This window comes from Rhinolophus sinicus, chromosome X (genome assembly GCF_036562045.2).
Source record: "Rhinolophus sinicus isolate RSC01 chromosome X, ASM3656204v1, whole genome shotgun sequence".
NCBI classification, from domain to species: Eukaryota; Metazoa; Chordata; class Mammalia; order Chiroptera; family Rhinolophidae; genus Rhinolophus; species Rhinolophus sinicus.
Window position 1 is genome coordinate 1,495,777 of NC_133768.1, and position 15,352 is coordinate 1,511,128.

Here is a 15,352-nt window from a genome sequence, read left to right on the forward strand (position 1 = left end):
CTTTATGACTAAGGCCTTTATTTTTGATCTGTCTGAAAACTAACTAACGACTCCACTGTCCCTTTAAGCTATCATATCTGAAACAGTCTAGGATGGCTATGTAAAGAACATGCACTCTTCTTAAATGTCGCAGCTCCATTTGGTGTAGAATGCACCAACTATTCCATCCTTGGTCTTAGTTGAATAGGCTGGACTTCCACAAATGCTTGGCAATATATCCACAAGGTCATAGACAGTGAATAGACTGGGACGAAAAACAAGTCCAGAAGTTCAGGGATGTACCTGGCACTGAAGGAGGGGATTTCGATTTGTGGGTTGAACCTATGGCCCTACCTCCCTTATGTATGGACTGGTCATAGCACCTTAAGATTTCCCTTGCTTCCAGAGAAAATTTATAAAACTCTTCCCAAACAAGAAACATGGCCTGGTGGGAATGGCCTGTTTCCGTCCTCTTTCCTCAAAACACTGGGATTTTGGCCAAACAAATTCAAGCCTCAGCCAAATTTACTGCTATAGACCTTAATAACTCAGAGAATGTTTTTCTTAAATCAAGAAACTCTCCAAATAAGAAAAGTAGTCCTTCAAAATCAAATTGCCCCAGATATCTTAACAGCCACCCAGGGAGGGACTTGTGCACTTAAAATGCAAGAATGTTACACCTACATACCAGATAACACCAACCTCTATCTCCACCTCAAAGGACACACCCTCCTTCCTAACAATACCCACTCTCAAAATGAAATGGTTGTTGCCCTATAGCCCATGATTTAAAAATTACCTTAATTTGCTTATAAGACCAATGTAGTTTTCTAATATTAGTAACATATGCCCTCCCTAAAATATAATCACACTAGTGTTACAGAAATAAACCAGTGACTGACGGGAATGTAAGGGTGATGATATTACACACATTTTCAATTCTTAACAATCTTATTTAAAATGTTTATTTTCATCTTTTCTTTGTTTCCTTCCGTTCCTGCCTGATTGGAATGCTCCATTTTCCCAAGGTTACATGCATACCTCGTTAATCTGGCTAATCACTTGAAAGAAACTGATTCAGCCCCTAGACAGACATCTGGACACTGATAACCAGCCTGCAACTCCCTTGCAATTTTCCACCAGATGACACAAGAATTGCCCCTATGACGGGATGCAAGATAACATTTATCTCAAAGCAAACCAGACCCCGAGGAAATGGTTTTCCGGACATCAGTACCCATGAATCACCTGACTAACTCCCCCTTTTCTTTGTTCCGCCTCTCTTACATACCTCTAAAACCTGGCTAAAGAAGGAATGGGGAAGGTGAACTCTTAACAAGAATTCATATTCCCAAAATGCCAGCATTTTGAATACACCTATTTTTCCTTCCACCAACCAACCTTTGTTTCTCAATCATTTGTCGCATAAGCAGCAAGCAGCCAAACCTGAGTTTGGTAACAGTCTGTATAAAGACTATATATATACAACATTTATGCTGTAACACTGGTGAACATTTGCATCCAGATACACGACAGTAACACTATAAAAAAGAACTCTTTTGTTATCATTTTAAGTAAGATCTTTAAAGGGAAGAAACTTAAGATGGACACTAAATACTTTACAAAAACTATTGGGCACTGGATCCAAAAAAATGAATAAAATTTGTAAAGAAAAAATAGTAGACACAGATTCTTTGATCTATATGTGTTGAGTAAATATATCAAAGGAACTGAGATACTTTCATCTCACATGTTATAAAAAGCATTAAAACTGACTCAATAATAGTATGTCAGTTTTTTCTGTCATATATACAACCAAATCAGGTCATAATTTCTCTTTTCTCTATCCACTTATTAAAACCTGTCAACTTTAAATAGGTCGTCTCCATTTCTCCCCACACCCCCCAAGAGGGTTTTGTTTTATACAGCACTAGGGGAAGTATCTTACCCAGAAAGCAGAAAAACAAGAGAATTCCAAGAAAACTGACATTTCTATGAATAAATTTAGCTTATCAAAAAAATGTATATTCTAACTACTTATAAATGCTACTTCTACCCACCTTTTAAACTAGATTACAAGTTCAAAGTCAAAAACTTTAACTCATTACTATATTTAGTAATACTCAATACTGTATCTAGAACAAGTTTTTATACAAAGAAGGAATTCAATGAATGCTTATTAAATCAGAAGAATCAGGCTCCTGACAGTTTTTAAGCAAGTTCAGTTGGATGTAGAAAATTATCATTATCACAACACTGGGCCATGACAATACTTGATCATGTAAGTGGTAAATAAGTGCCTGCTCTGTTTCCAAATTCCTGTAACCTCTTGTGCTGTGCTATGCTCAAAGACGCAATGGAAAAAGACTTGTATGTAGTGTTAACGGGAATACTTTAACTCTATACAGTAAAACTTGATTCTAAAGAGACTCGTAGTAGTTCCATGAGCGGGTGATTCAGGATAATCTAGTTACTTAAACCAGAAATTAGATGATGGGACTAGCCAACAAATTGAAACCCCATTAATGTAGACAATGTATCTAAAAATTGAAGTTAGAAAGAGCAGAAACACCTACTGGGATTCACTAACAGATTAAGACGTGCTAGTTAAGCAAAATTCTGTCTAATTTATTATATGCCGACTGATACAGAATTCAATACAGTCAAAAAAGCTAGCAGTTCATAAGGAGTAGTGAACAGAGTATAAAACCATCACGACATTAAATTTCTAATTAATCTGAAATCTATATAAATTGTTCATGGTCTTGTACATGACTATCTTATTTCAAGGCATTAAACTAATATAATTCCAAAACCAAGAGTGAATTTATTTTTTAAAAATATTTTGAAGGGAAAAAGAGACATTGTTGTGGAAGAAAGACAACACATGCAGAAGTGACTGTATAATAAACACAGGTTTTTTCCAAGCTGAAACCTTTTCAGTGGCAATTGTGATAAGGCAGATGTAGTCTGGCCACATCTTTCATTATTTCATGTAGTTTAGTCCCATTCTTTTTAGCCTTTATCTTTCTAAACTTTCTACTCCATCCTTATGTAGTAAAAACTCTTATGACCTTATGTAGTACCACTTCACTTTTCTTAACTGTGACTCATCTTACATGATACAAACTAAAACAATGCTCACAGGCTTATGAGATTTATTTCATGTAAGTTTAAGTAAAGAAAATATCACCCTGATGTGGTAAGAAGATAGCCTTCAAAAATACCTAACAATCACTATACCCCAAGACTTACAGGAAATCATAAGGTAGTCCTCACAGTTGCCTTTGTCATCATCTTGGTGGTCCACAGGGATCCCGTTGGCATCTATGACTGCTTCAGAGGCACAATCTGCTACCAACACTTCTTCTGAAACTATGTCAGTCGTCAGATGATCAGTGACGATTTCTGCTTCTACTACACTATCATGAACAATGTGTTCAACATCTCCAATGTCAGACACATGTATGGATTCACTTGTCAAGACGTGTTCTGGCATAGACATTGAGGCTGAAGTAATGTCGGAAGCTAAAACATCATCTGGGACTGTGCAACGTGCTAAAGAAACTTCTTCGGTTACATCTGAATAAAGCACTTGCTCAGGAATGATGACATTTTCAGATATATCTGCTTCTTCTAAGATATCTGAGCACTGAACATCCTCAATAACAACATCCTCAATAACATCTTGGATTACCACTGAGTCTGGGTCATCAGGAACAAAGTTATGTACAGTTATATTTGAATCCACAATATCTGAAACAAAAACAGTTTCTTGAACTTCCACAACAATTTGATCACCATCCATGTATGTAGCATCAGTTCCTTAAAAAAACAAAAATTAAAATGACAAATTTCAGGTAGGCATGCACGACTATCTCCAATGATGTAAATGTCATTTAATTTCCACCAGGAAAAACAACTATCTCCTCAGTTTTCTCAAACATTAAAATGAAAAAATAAAAAAGGAAATCTATCTTTAATTCATGTAAGAAATAATAAATTTTAACAAGAACTGTTTTTACTCAATCCTAATTAATCAACAGGTAAAGCAATACCAGGAAAAAAAAAAAGTGAGAGTTACAGAAGAAAATTATTCACGAAAAAATTTTTTTTAGAACATCAACATAAAAAGTGCCCAGGCAACTACAATAAAATTTTAAGGGATAATAAAAATTAGGCAAGTATTTCAGAAAACGATTAAACCACTTTTCTTCACATCTATTCCATTTCTTTTAATTTTTACCGCAACTTCTTCAACATATCAGTTTTCTTCTTTTCATCACTCCTATATAATTTTTTTCTTTCTTTCCTCTTTTCTTTCACCCTTTATAATCTTTCCACTCTATTCTGATGTAATATTACACCAAGTATCCTCCATCTATGACTGGAAATTTAGAAATTATCCTCTAAATTTAGGCTATAAGAGAATTAGGACACAAATTAAAAGAGGGATAGAAGGCCACAATTAAGGAGAACAGACAAAAGATAACTGGTTAGGAGCTTTATGGATAGATAAGATGATAAAAGTGCAGCTGCTCTGAAGTGGTGGAAGATGGGGTTAGTTGAGTGGGGCCTGCCCCAACTTCACCAGGATAGTGTACTCTACCCTCCAACTAGTCTCCTTCCATCCTCTCATACCTCCAAACCCCCCTCCAGGGGAAGCTCCCCAGGATATAAGAAACCCTACTCCAGTCCACTCTGCAGTTAGGAATGAAGGTAGAGGGGTGAATCAATTGGAGCCCAATGAGATTAAATGACTTCACCAAGATCACACAGTTGTTTGCACAGCGTATGGTACTCAGTGAATATTATTACTCTGAATGAATGCCATGAATGGGAATAAAAATAAGATATCCTTATCAAAAACATAAGATAAAATAAAACCAATATGATATCTTTGATTGTTAGTGCACCCTATAAAAGCAAACAGGGAAATCTCATCCAAAAATCTATTCAGTTGATTGGTATTCCTCAGAGTTGAGTTTAAGCAGGTGCCTAAGTCAATAACTGTGTATCACTGGCCAGGCCATCAGAGAAACAGATTCTTCTATAAACAAAAATGATCAACAAGGGCCAAAGGATAACAAAAGTTGTAGGAAGTCTTAAGATCAGTTAATTACCCACTTGATTTGCATATAGGAATAATGATAGAATATTTTCTTTCATTCTTACAGAACTTCCATAAAATGCTTAATAATCATTAGTCTTTCATGTTTGTAATAATTCACAAACAGGTAACTTTAATTTTCATCTTAAAGACACATGTAAAAGTATTTATTGGCAAGAGCAATGCTTAAAATTCTAAATCAGAGAGAAGGAGTTAGGCACTTATTTGTTTTGTGACCTTGGGCAAGTCATTTAACCTCTGAGTTTCAATTTCCTGGTCAGTAAAATGAGGACAGTAGTATCTGCCATGCATACCTCACAGGATTGTTGTGATGATCAAATGGGAATGTATGGGAAGTGTTCTGAAAAACTGTAATGAGAGGTTTCATTATCATTAGGACATTTGAAAATGGAGGCCCTGGCAGATTAAGTGACTTGCTCAAAGATAAATGAACAACATAAGTGTTAATAGTAAGGATGAAAATGCAACAGCTTGGCATACTTAACTCACGACCCAGGCTTACTTGTGGCAAGGTTAACCTACTAACTACTTTTGAGTTTTTCTGTAAAGAACTTACAGTCTCTCTTTCAAGCACTTCCATAGCACTTAATTGTACTCCAAGCACTTAATTATACTTTACTATGTTCAAGTGAAAAAAGAATTAACATTTTCCATTTATAAAACTGCAATTACCAAATGTGAGTCAAAGACTATCCCAAATTCTTTAAGAAACACACACACACACACACACAGGATTTAGAAAGCATATTGATAAACTTCATGTTTCTTGGTAAAGGTTAACTGTCTTAATATGACAATATGATCACATAAAAATCAATGAATAAAATCATTAAAATTTTACTTTATGAGTAGCCCTATAAGCGTAAACCATGTTATAAAATCTAGTACAATCATTTTCCAACATTATGTACTTGGAATCACGGGAAGTCTGGAATTATGAATACTTTATTTCCCACTGTTAGAACTTCAAAAATATAATTTTCCTTATGCACTAAGGAAATGAGGCTGGATCCCTTCTGCCTGATGCATTTTGGCAAACCTTTTGAGAAAGAAGCTTGTAAAAGTAGAGGATCTTGGGTTTATACTTTATTTCCTGGGCAATGGAGAACAGAAATAATATGACCCATGTGTTATTTTAGGACGAACACACTATTGGTGAGATAGATGAAAAAAAAAAACAAGGGTGAAGAAAATAGTTTAGTATTAGAGATAAAGAATGAGGTAACAATGCCAAAGTGAAGTAGTAGAAACCAGCATGAAGACCAGTGTGGTAAGCAGACTTTCCAGTCCATCCATTCAACTATACCAGCCTTGGAAGATGTCCACGCTTTCACTGGAACTGTGGATATGTCACATTGTATCTTATGCCATTAGGATTTTGCAGATGTAATTAAGATTACAAACCATAAAATAGGTTGATTATACTGCATAATTTGGGTAGGTGCAATCTAATCAAAAGAACCTTTAAAGCAAAGAACTTCCTCCCAAGCTGGAGTCAGAGCTGAAGCAGAATTTTAAGTTTCAGAGAGACTCAGTTCACTACTGAGTGACAAGGCACACAAGCAGCTTCAAGGAGCAGAAAGAAAATGGGGACATCGGCCCTATAACTATAAGGAAGTGAATTCAGGCAATTATCTGAATTGGCTTGGAATCAGATCCATCCCCAGAGTCTCATAAGGGAACAAACACCCTGCTGCTAACACTAATTTCAACAATATAAAACAAAATTCAAAGGAGATAATCCAATTATGCAACAAGACTTCTGACCTAAGAAACTGTGAGACAGTGAATTTTGTTATTTTAAACTACTAAGTTTGTTTAATTTGGGGGGCAGTAATAGAAATAAATACAGATTTTTGATACCAGAGACTGGAGTGCTGATGTAGAAATACCTAGACTGTAAATGGCTTTGCAGATATTCCCTTGAAAAGACCAGTAGAACAAACAACCATGGTTGAGAAATCCTAGTGGGCTTAATAGAATGTTTAAGTGACCACATATAGACTATTAATAGAAATCTAGATGTTAAGAATATTGTTAGTGAGGGATTACAAGAAAGTTATAATACGTTACTAGCAAATAAATTCTTGTTAGGTTGTGGCAGATGTCTAAGCAAAATTGTATCTTGTAGCTGTGTGAAAACTTTAACAATGAATTCAGAAATTTAGCTCAGGAGACTAGGAGTGTTCAATATGCGGCCTGGTTTCTTGCTGCTTAAGTGAAAGTCAAGAAAAGAGTTATACTGTAGGAAGAACTGAAAAACAAAAAGGTAGGACTCAACTGCAAAATGCTCAGCCTATACAGTTGGCACAAAGTAAAAAAAAAGATAAAATTAGAGTTTTTGGTCAGGAAAGGATGTTCTAGAGAAAAAATAGTACATAACTCTACAACTTTTTCCTGATATCTCAGGACGACCAAAAGGTCTGAGAATTTAGTTATATAATGTCCTTTCAGGCCATCAATCAAATAGGGCTTTTCTAAGGAACCTTATTAAGGGCACTGTCCTTCATGTCAAACCGAAGTGGGATTATCTCTGAACATGCACTTCAGTACATGTCAAACCGAAGTGGGATTATCTCTGAAAGATATGTTTATTATCCCTCTAATAAAGTACATACCCTTGATACACACAGTACATGCACAAAATTCTCTAAAAATTTAGAGAACAATGCCAGAACAATATTAGCTTGGATTGAAAGGAGCAGAGAAAGTACAATATACAGAAGATTCACCTCCCAAATTCTAGGGCAGGAAACAGGCTGGTAAAACTACTCAGCTATAAACATGTGCTATCTTAGATGAAAAAGCCAAGGACGAGTTAAGGGAACCAAGGACCATAAAGGATTATTCCCACAGCTGAAACATAATCGAGTTTGCCTGGCTGGCTTTCAAATTTTCTTTAGACTGAATGACTCCATTTTACCTTCCTTTCACTGTGCTTGTACCAGAATATTTAAAACCGCCCTGCCATTTATGTTGGGAGCATAACTTGTTTCTTTAGCTTTATTAGACTGCAGTTGAACAGGAATTAAGCCTACGTTGTCCTTAATGAACTACACGCAGAGTTATTATGAGCACACAATTTAGATATTTGAGATTTCTGAGCTGCTTAATTTCAGATGAAATTTTGGATGTTGAGTCTGAGAATCTCAGGAGAGACTGAACGGATTTTATATTTGGGAAGGGCATAAATGCTTGGGACCAGATACAGACAGTGGTAGGTGGAATGGCCCTTCAAAGACATCCAACCCTTAAGTCCTGGATCTTATAAATATATGTTATGTGACCTAATAAAAGAAACCCTGCTATGTAATTAAGGTTATGGATGCAAGATTCTGGGTAGGCTTCTGTCAAGATCTACAGGAGGGACTATCAGCAAGATCCAAAGCACAAGAGGGACTCAACTAGCATGAAAAGGAATATGGGCAGTCTCTAGAAGCAAAAAATGGCCCTTGCTAACAGTCATGAAAGAAACAACAATCTCCATTTTACAACCACAAGAAACTAAATCTGGCAAAAAGTCTGGATATTCTTACAAGAAGATTCTCACTCAATGTTCCAGAAAGAAGTGCAGCCCTCTCGACAGCTTGATTTTGGCTTTGTAAAAGTATACACAGAGAACCCAGTTGAGCCACACCATACCTGGACTTCTGACCTACAAAACTGTAAGGTAACAAATAGGCATTGCTTTGGGTGACTATATTTCTGGAAATGTATTACACCAAAAAAAAGAAAACTAATACAAGCAGAACTAAACAAAAAATACTTTCAAAGTGTCCTCTCAATGTTCATTGGCCTTAATAACAATGGAAGATAAGAATTATTGAAGAGAACTGTAAGATTTTGATGTTGATGGTGCTATTGACAAGGTAACAACACACCTTAGTATGAATATATGTAAGATCTAGCAATTCATGCCCTTGATAACCAACTCCAAATCTGGCAGATGGAAAGTGGAACAACCTAAGAAATAAATATACCTATTCCATCAAAAAATGAGTTTGGTTCTTGTGGCTGCAATTCAAGTTCATCTTCATCCATGGCCTTTGATTTTCATTAGTTACAGCTCCTAAATCAGGGAATAAAGTATACCAAACATTAATTTTTTTTAATCACATGTTTAAGATGTTATTACACTTCTGAAACGCTCAAATTTCTTGACTCATCAAAAACCATCAGGAAGATACTGATTTCCAGTGACATATGGGCAGTTATATCATAAGAGCAATCAAGCAACTTGACAGTTGACAGTGTGATTTTTTTGTCTAATTACAGTATTACTTACATAAAGTACACAAATCTGAAGAGTTCAGTTTAATAAATTTATACATATGTAAATTTGTATCACCAGCATTCATATTAAGATATAGAACATTTGTTGCACACCAAAAAACTTACACTCCCTCTTGCTTCCTTCCTCTCCATCAGCAGCCCAATAACTCTTTAAGGTTCAATTATTCATCAAGATTTTATTACATCGTTAAGTTTAATGTATCTGCAATCTACCTAACAACATTTTGTTTTAATTACAAAATGGTAAAAATTCAAAATTCACAATGGGAAGCACTCTTGAGATTTCTGCATAGCTTACAATGACCTCTCTTAACTGACCGCTGGATTGCAGAAATAATTTTCAAAGTATGTTTATGTTCTCCAGACCACAGATGAATTGGTATCAGCTATAAAAAGGTATAAAAATAAATTCATCTTTGAATACAACAAAATCAAAGTCCCATCTATAGATATCTAAAACCATAAGCAAGAGTTACTCTCTCCTTCTACCGGTGACTAAAATTATATGAAAATATATATATTCATATATAAAATATGAATATATGAAAAGCTGAAGGTCATTTACCAAATTTGGCTTAGGGTAGCAGGATAAACAGAGGTTAAAAAGAAAAAGGTTAAAATCCAAAAAATACAAAGACCACATGCCTAAAAAGCAGGTAAGCAGATAGAAGGAGCAGAAAGACGAGGTTTATCAGGCGCTATGATTCATTTATGTTGCAAGTACTGCACAAACCTCCTAACTGGTTTTTCTATCTCTACTTTCTCACTTTTTAATTCACCTTCAACAGCACCATTAGATGCAGCTTCTTTAATCTTTTATCATGGCTGACAAAACGCATTCTTCTTGTTAGAATTTCAAGTAACGTGTTTAGTGTGTTCTCCTGTTTTCTGTATTCTTCATACTCAATTTGGGGCCTTGTTCCTGAACAGACAGTCCCAAAGCAAGCTAAATCCTACAGATAACATGTCTCCTCTGTGAATACATCTTTAATATACAAATCAGAGTCCCAACTCCCATCAAACTTTGGTACCAAGCCAAATTCCCCACACCCAGAATACCCCAGGGCCAGGTAACAAACAACTTAAGGTAACAGCCCCCTATAATTCAGAGATCACTGTTATTTTAACTATTCCAATTCCAAACTTCACATACCTGCCCTACCTTGCCCATTTCTTCCTACTAGGTTTTGGATCATGCTGTCTCCTTTCCCTTCTTACCAACACTGGTACTTCCCCTGGGTGGCCCTCCATGGAATGACATCCCTCTCTTTCTCCTCTTTTATCTGTAAATATAAACTTCTTCTTTCATGACAATCATTTTTGTATCTGATGTTTTACCACATCTAATTACAATAAATTTCAAGTACATTTTAACACATGTAGAAAAAAAATGAGTGAATTTTCTAAAGCAAAACTTAAATGATGTCAGACCTATATTCAGAAATGTTTTTGTGGCTCCCCAATAAAATTCAAGGTCCTTGGCCCACAATCTTTTAAGATCTGGTCCTAACTACCCTTTCCATTATTCTCATAATTCCCTTTATTCATCTTCCCCTCCTATCCATCACCACCACTAATCTGTTTCTGATTCTCTCTTCAGGCAAACAAAAATACCCACTGTCTCCGTACGACTCAAATTCTATGTTTGGTTCTGGATTTCTTCTACCAGAAATGCCTTTCCATATTATCTTTTCTGATTTATCCCCTACATGTCATTCTCTCACACACACACAAAAAGAAGATGCTAGAAACAATCCCTCCTGACTCAGAATTTCCATAGCACTTTCCCCTTCTTTAGAGTATTTTTTAGCATATGCAGTGGTTATTTATGTATTGTCTTAATATTCAGATATTAAACTATATGGTCCTTAAAGTAGTAAGCCAATACAAACTCAACTGTAATTTATATAATAAATGAATTTCCTACGTTACCTCTGAAACATATCCAATTCATTTTCAACAAATAGTATATTTTATTATTTATTCAAAATGCTTCAATTAAAAAGCATTTATTTGATTACAGTTATGATGGCGACATTAATATTTTTTCAGCCACAAAAAGATGAAAAATGTACTTGCTCCAAAAAGCTGTCACTGCTTCCTCTCCCCAAAACTCTGTGGTTTTCTATTTCTTTTACCTCTTTAAAAATGATTATAAAAAGATAAATGCAAAAATACCATGCAAGCATACTTAAACTCTATGAAATTAAGCCCATAAGAACAGAATAAATTTGGTTTGTTATTGAAGGTTTCTTTGTATTCCTCTATAAAAATAAATTTCATTAACTCTAATAAAAGTTCAACCTTGTTTCCATGGTAGAATAAGTGTTTTTTATTGTCTTTGTTTCAAAGAACACTAACTGAGACAATCAATCACCTGTGGATGAAAGAACCTTTGTGGAAGTCCATGAGTCCTGCAGAGAAGTTGTTCCAGGACCCCATTAAGCAGAAAAAAAAAATTGAGATTGGGCACATCAGAGTGGGTAAGAGGAACGGTTTCATTCTACTCACATCATCCTTACCCCAAAGCAGCACAGCTCAGTGCCAAGAGAACTCTTCTTGGCCTGTGATATCTCCCAAGGAGGAAAAGCGAGAATTGTCAGTAAATACCCAGCATTCCAAGATGTGCCGGACATTGTCAGAAAGGCCCACCCTTTTTGCTTATCTCATACAGAATATGGATTGTGCTGCACAATTGGGGAATAAGGAGCAGCTGTTCAGAACAGGGTTCTTGGAGGGCAACAGCTGGATGCAATCCTATTAACTGCTTCATGACTCCATCAGGAAATCCATCCATGAGATGCTGGGGATGCATCTTGTGATACGCTCGTGCACACACATGTATGACTGGGTCCTCGTGTGCACTGCTGATGGCAGTGGCAGCAAGCCGGACTGTGGGACTGGGAGAGGCCAGACAAACTTGAGGATTTAGCACTGCCCCATGGAAAGCAATGACGAGGCTCTCAGCACCCAGCCTGGTGTTGCAGGATTGAGAGAAGGCATACCCTAAGAATTCCCGAAAAAAGAGAGGAAGATACATGCAGCAGGCATACCTATTGGAAAGGCCTGAGAAAACCTCAGAATCCATAGAAGGCCTGATGAAAGGTATTTCTCTCCAGAAGCCAAAAATAAAGACTAGAGGAGGTGAGTGCTTCTTCAAATGTGAAGACGACAACATAAAACTTCAAGGAACATGAGGAATCAAAGACAAATGAAACCAAAGAAACACAATAACTTTCTAGTAACTGACCCCAAAGAAATGGATATTCAGTGATTTGCCATATCTCAAGTAGCTGTTTAGAGGAAGATTAGTGAGCTACAAGAAAACACAGGACAATTCAATGAAATCAGGAACAGAATATATTAAAAAATTAGAAGTTAAAGAGGAGAGGAAAGGTCATAAAAAAGAACCAAACAGAAATTCTGGAGCTGAAGAATACAAGAAGTGAAATGAAAAAGTGCAACAGGAAGCTTCAGTAACAAACTGGATCACGTAGAAAAATCTGTGAAGTGGAAAATAGGTCTTTTGATATAATCTAGTCACAAGTCAACAAAGAAAAAATAATGAAAGAAGAAAGCCTACATGAACCATACTATTAAGGGAAACAATGTAAACATTAGTAAAGTCCCAGGACAAGATCAGAAAGAAAAGAGGAAGAATGAATTAAAAAAAAAAAAAAGATATAATGGCTAAGAACTTCCCAAACCTGTGGAAATTTGGACATCAAACTTCATGGTCATAAATCACCATACATTTTCAGCCAATCTTTTCCAAGGCACAAAGAGGTTTCCCAAAATCCACATACTCAAGGTAAAACCTATCACTTTCACCAGATTGTCTGCCGATTTTTATTTCGATGAAACCAAGCTTCTCTCCACACAATCATTTCGGCTTTTTCTTTCTTTTTTGTCAGTTGGGATATCAGATCTTGTCCATTCCTTCTTCCAGAACTCAATTATCTGTCCCTTTCTTTTATTCCTGTGATCACCATTTAATCTCAGACTCCTGGGGATGAAAACAGTCTCTCAAATGGCCCTTCTGCCTTTCCTACCAAAAAGAGAGCCAGAGGGGAACCTATTACAAAAAACCATTGATGCCAATTATGGCAGAAGCATTCCTGTAATTTGCAGGAAAACTAATCCTTCTATAGCTCTACCCTGATCACAACATCCTGCTCAGGTAACTTCATCAGTTCCCTAATACTCAGCGTGCTCTACAGTATTAACCCACACTAACATAACAGGCTGATTTATTACCCAATTCTGCAGCCTAAAGTGACAGCCTATCATCTTCAAACACACCTTTTGTGCTTCCTTACCACTGCCACTTTTGGCACTTTACATCTTGGAATTTTCTGGGAGGTGAGGTCTCTAAAGTGAAGTTACGCTATCCAACTGTCATAAATAGGTTCAATAACTGCACAGATATTTTCATATGCAGGAAGATGCTAGTGATGTCAGTGACTTAGGGTGTTTGGTAATTGCGACCAGTTAATACAACCAGCCATATATGCCACAAGTAGCTGAATCCTAGCAATAAAGGAGAAAAAAGAAGAGCTCAAAAAAGTGAGAAACTACCACTAACTGCTGAGTTGCCGCTATTCTGCAAAGACAGCTACTAATTCAAAGCCTTCGAATATAAGAATCAACTTTAATACGAGAGTCAACATCATATGCAGTTACTAATACACAATCTGATCAATGAGAAGGGCTGCCTTCCTATACTATTTTTACTAGGATGAACAATCATTCTTCCATCACTCTAATTTAGTAATCCTTAAATATAATACAGGTTTGTGATAAAGGTCTTAGATTGTTTTGATAAAGTATTGAATGCTAATATACTGTTAGCTACTTCAACAAAGTCAGATGTGATCAGGACACACAAGGACTTTAAATAACCAATTAGGTTTCTCATATACATTTCAACTATTTTACTTTCCTAATCCTTTTGTATACTTATTCTCGGTTTCAATTATTTCATAGCATCTTCTGAAGCCTATTTTAAAACGTGTGAACTTCATAATCTGAGTCTCAGCAGTTTTAATGGTTGCAGAAGAAAGTAAAAGTCCTAAGTATGAATGTATTTAGTGTGCTAGTGGTCTGTAAAGGAATATGTGCCCACATCTGGAGGCTATAACAACACAAAAATCAGAACTGTTCTGTTTTAAAAATCTCATCTGGCTCTTTCCCTGCAACATTGCAGTAGCACGGAGGCGGAGTCTCGCATGCATTCAAGATTCGGCTCCCCCTGTAACCCATGGCCATGGCCAAGGAAGACAATGCTGCTAGAGGTGTAATGGATGTTAATACTGCTTTGTAACAGGTGCTGAAGACCACTCTTGTCCACAACAGTCTAGCACATGGAATTCAAGAAGCCGCCAAAGCCTTAGGCAAGTGCCAAGCCCATCTTGCATCCAACTGCAATGAACCTATGTATGTCAAGAAGGTGGAAGCCTTCTGTGCTGAACACCAAATCAACCTAACTAAGGTTGATGACAACAAGAAACTAGGGGAATGCATAGGCCTCTGTAAAATCGACAGAGAGGGAAAATCCTGGAAAGTGGTTGGTTGCAGTTTTGTGGTAGTTAAGGACTATGGCAAAGAGTCTCAGGCCAAGGATGTCATCCAGAAGTACTTCAAATGTAGAAAACGAACAAATAAATTTTGCTTTTATATAAAAACAAACAAAAAAACCCAAACCTCATCTGTATTTAAGTTATATTGTTCAAAAATATATTAACAAAATGTGTGAAAAGACTAGAGTTGGGCTGGCCCAGTGGCTCAGGTGGTTGGAGCTCCGTGCTCCCTAACTCCGAAGGCTGCTGGTTCGATTTCCACATGGGCCAGGGGGCTCTCAACCACAAGGTTGCCGGTTCAGCTCCTCGAGTCCCGCAAGGGATGGTGGACTGCGCACTCCGCAACTAAGATTGAGCAACTAAGATTGTA

The 15,352-nt window shown here is 36.5% G+C and overlaps 1 protein-coding gene and 1 pseudogene across 9 annotated transcripts in view; one reads left to right on the forward strand and one right to left on the reverse strand.

Moving 5' to 3' along the window:
- LOC141569601 (zinc finger X-chromosomal protein-like) overlaps positions 1 to 15,352 on the reverse strand; it is a 48,392-nt gene that overhangs the window by 23,153 nt on the left and 9,887 nt on the right. For 4 of the 9 annotated variants that reach the window (XM_074323394.1, XM_074323387.1, XM_074323389.1 and 1 more), the window contains 2 exons: positions 9,091 to 9,179; positions 3,235 to 3,804 (listed from right to left, as the gene is read on the reverse strand). The exons of 1 other annotated variant lie outside the window; for it this stretch is intronic. In XM_074323394.1, the coding sequence (XP_074179495.1) occupies positions 3,235 to 3,804; positions 9,091 to 9,151 (631 nt within the window). In that variant the 5' untranslated portion in view covers positions 9,152 to 9,179. Of the gene's footprint in view, positions 1 to 3,234; positions 3,805 to 5,403; positions 5,459 to 9,090; positions 9,180 to 15,352 lie in introns of those variants that run through there. 4 more of the 9 variants (XM_074323392.1, XM_074323391.1, XM_074323395.1 and 1 more) reach the window with 4 other exon arrangements.
- Positions 14,570 to 15,161, forward strand: LOC141569603 (small ribosomal subunit protein eS12-like; annotated as a pseudogene).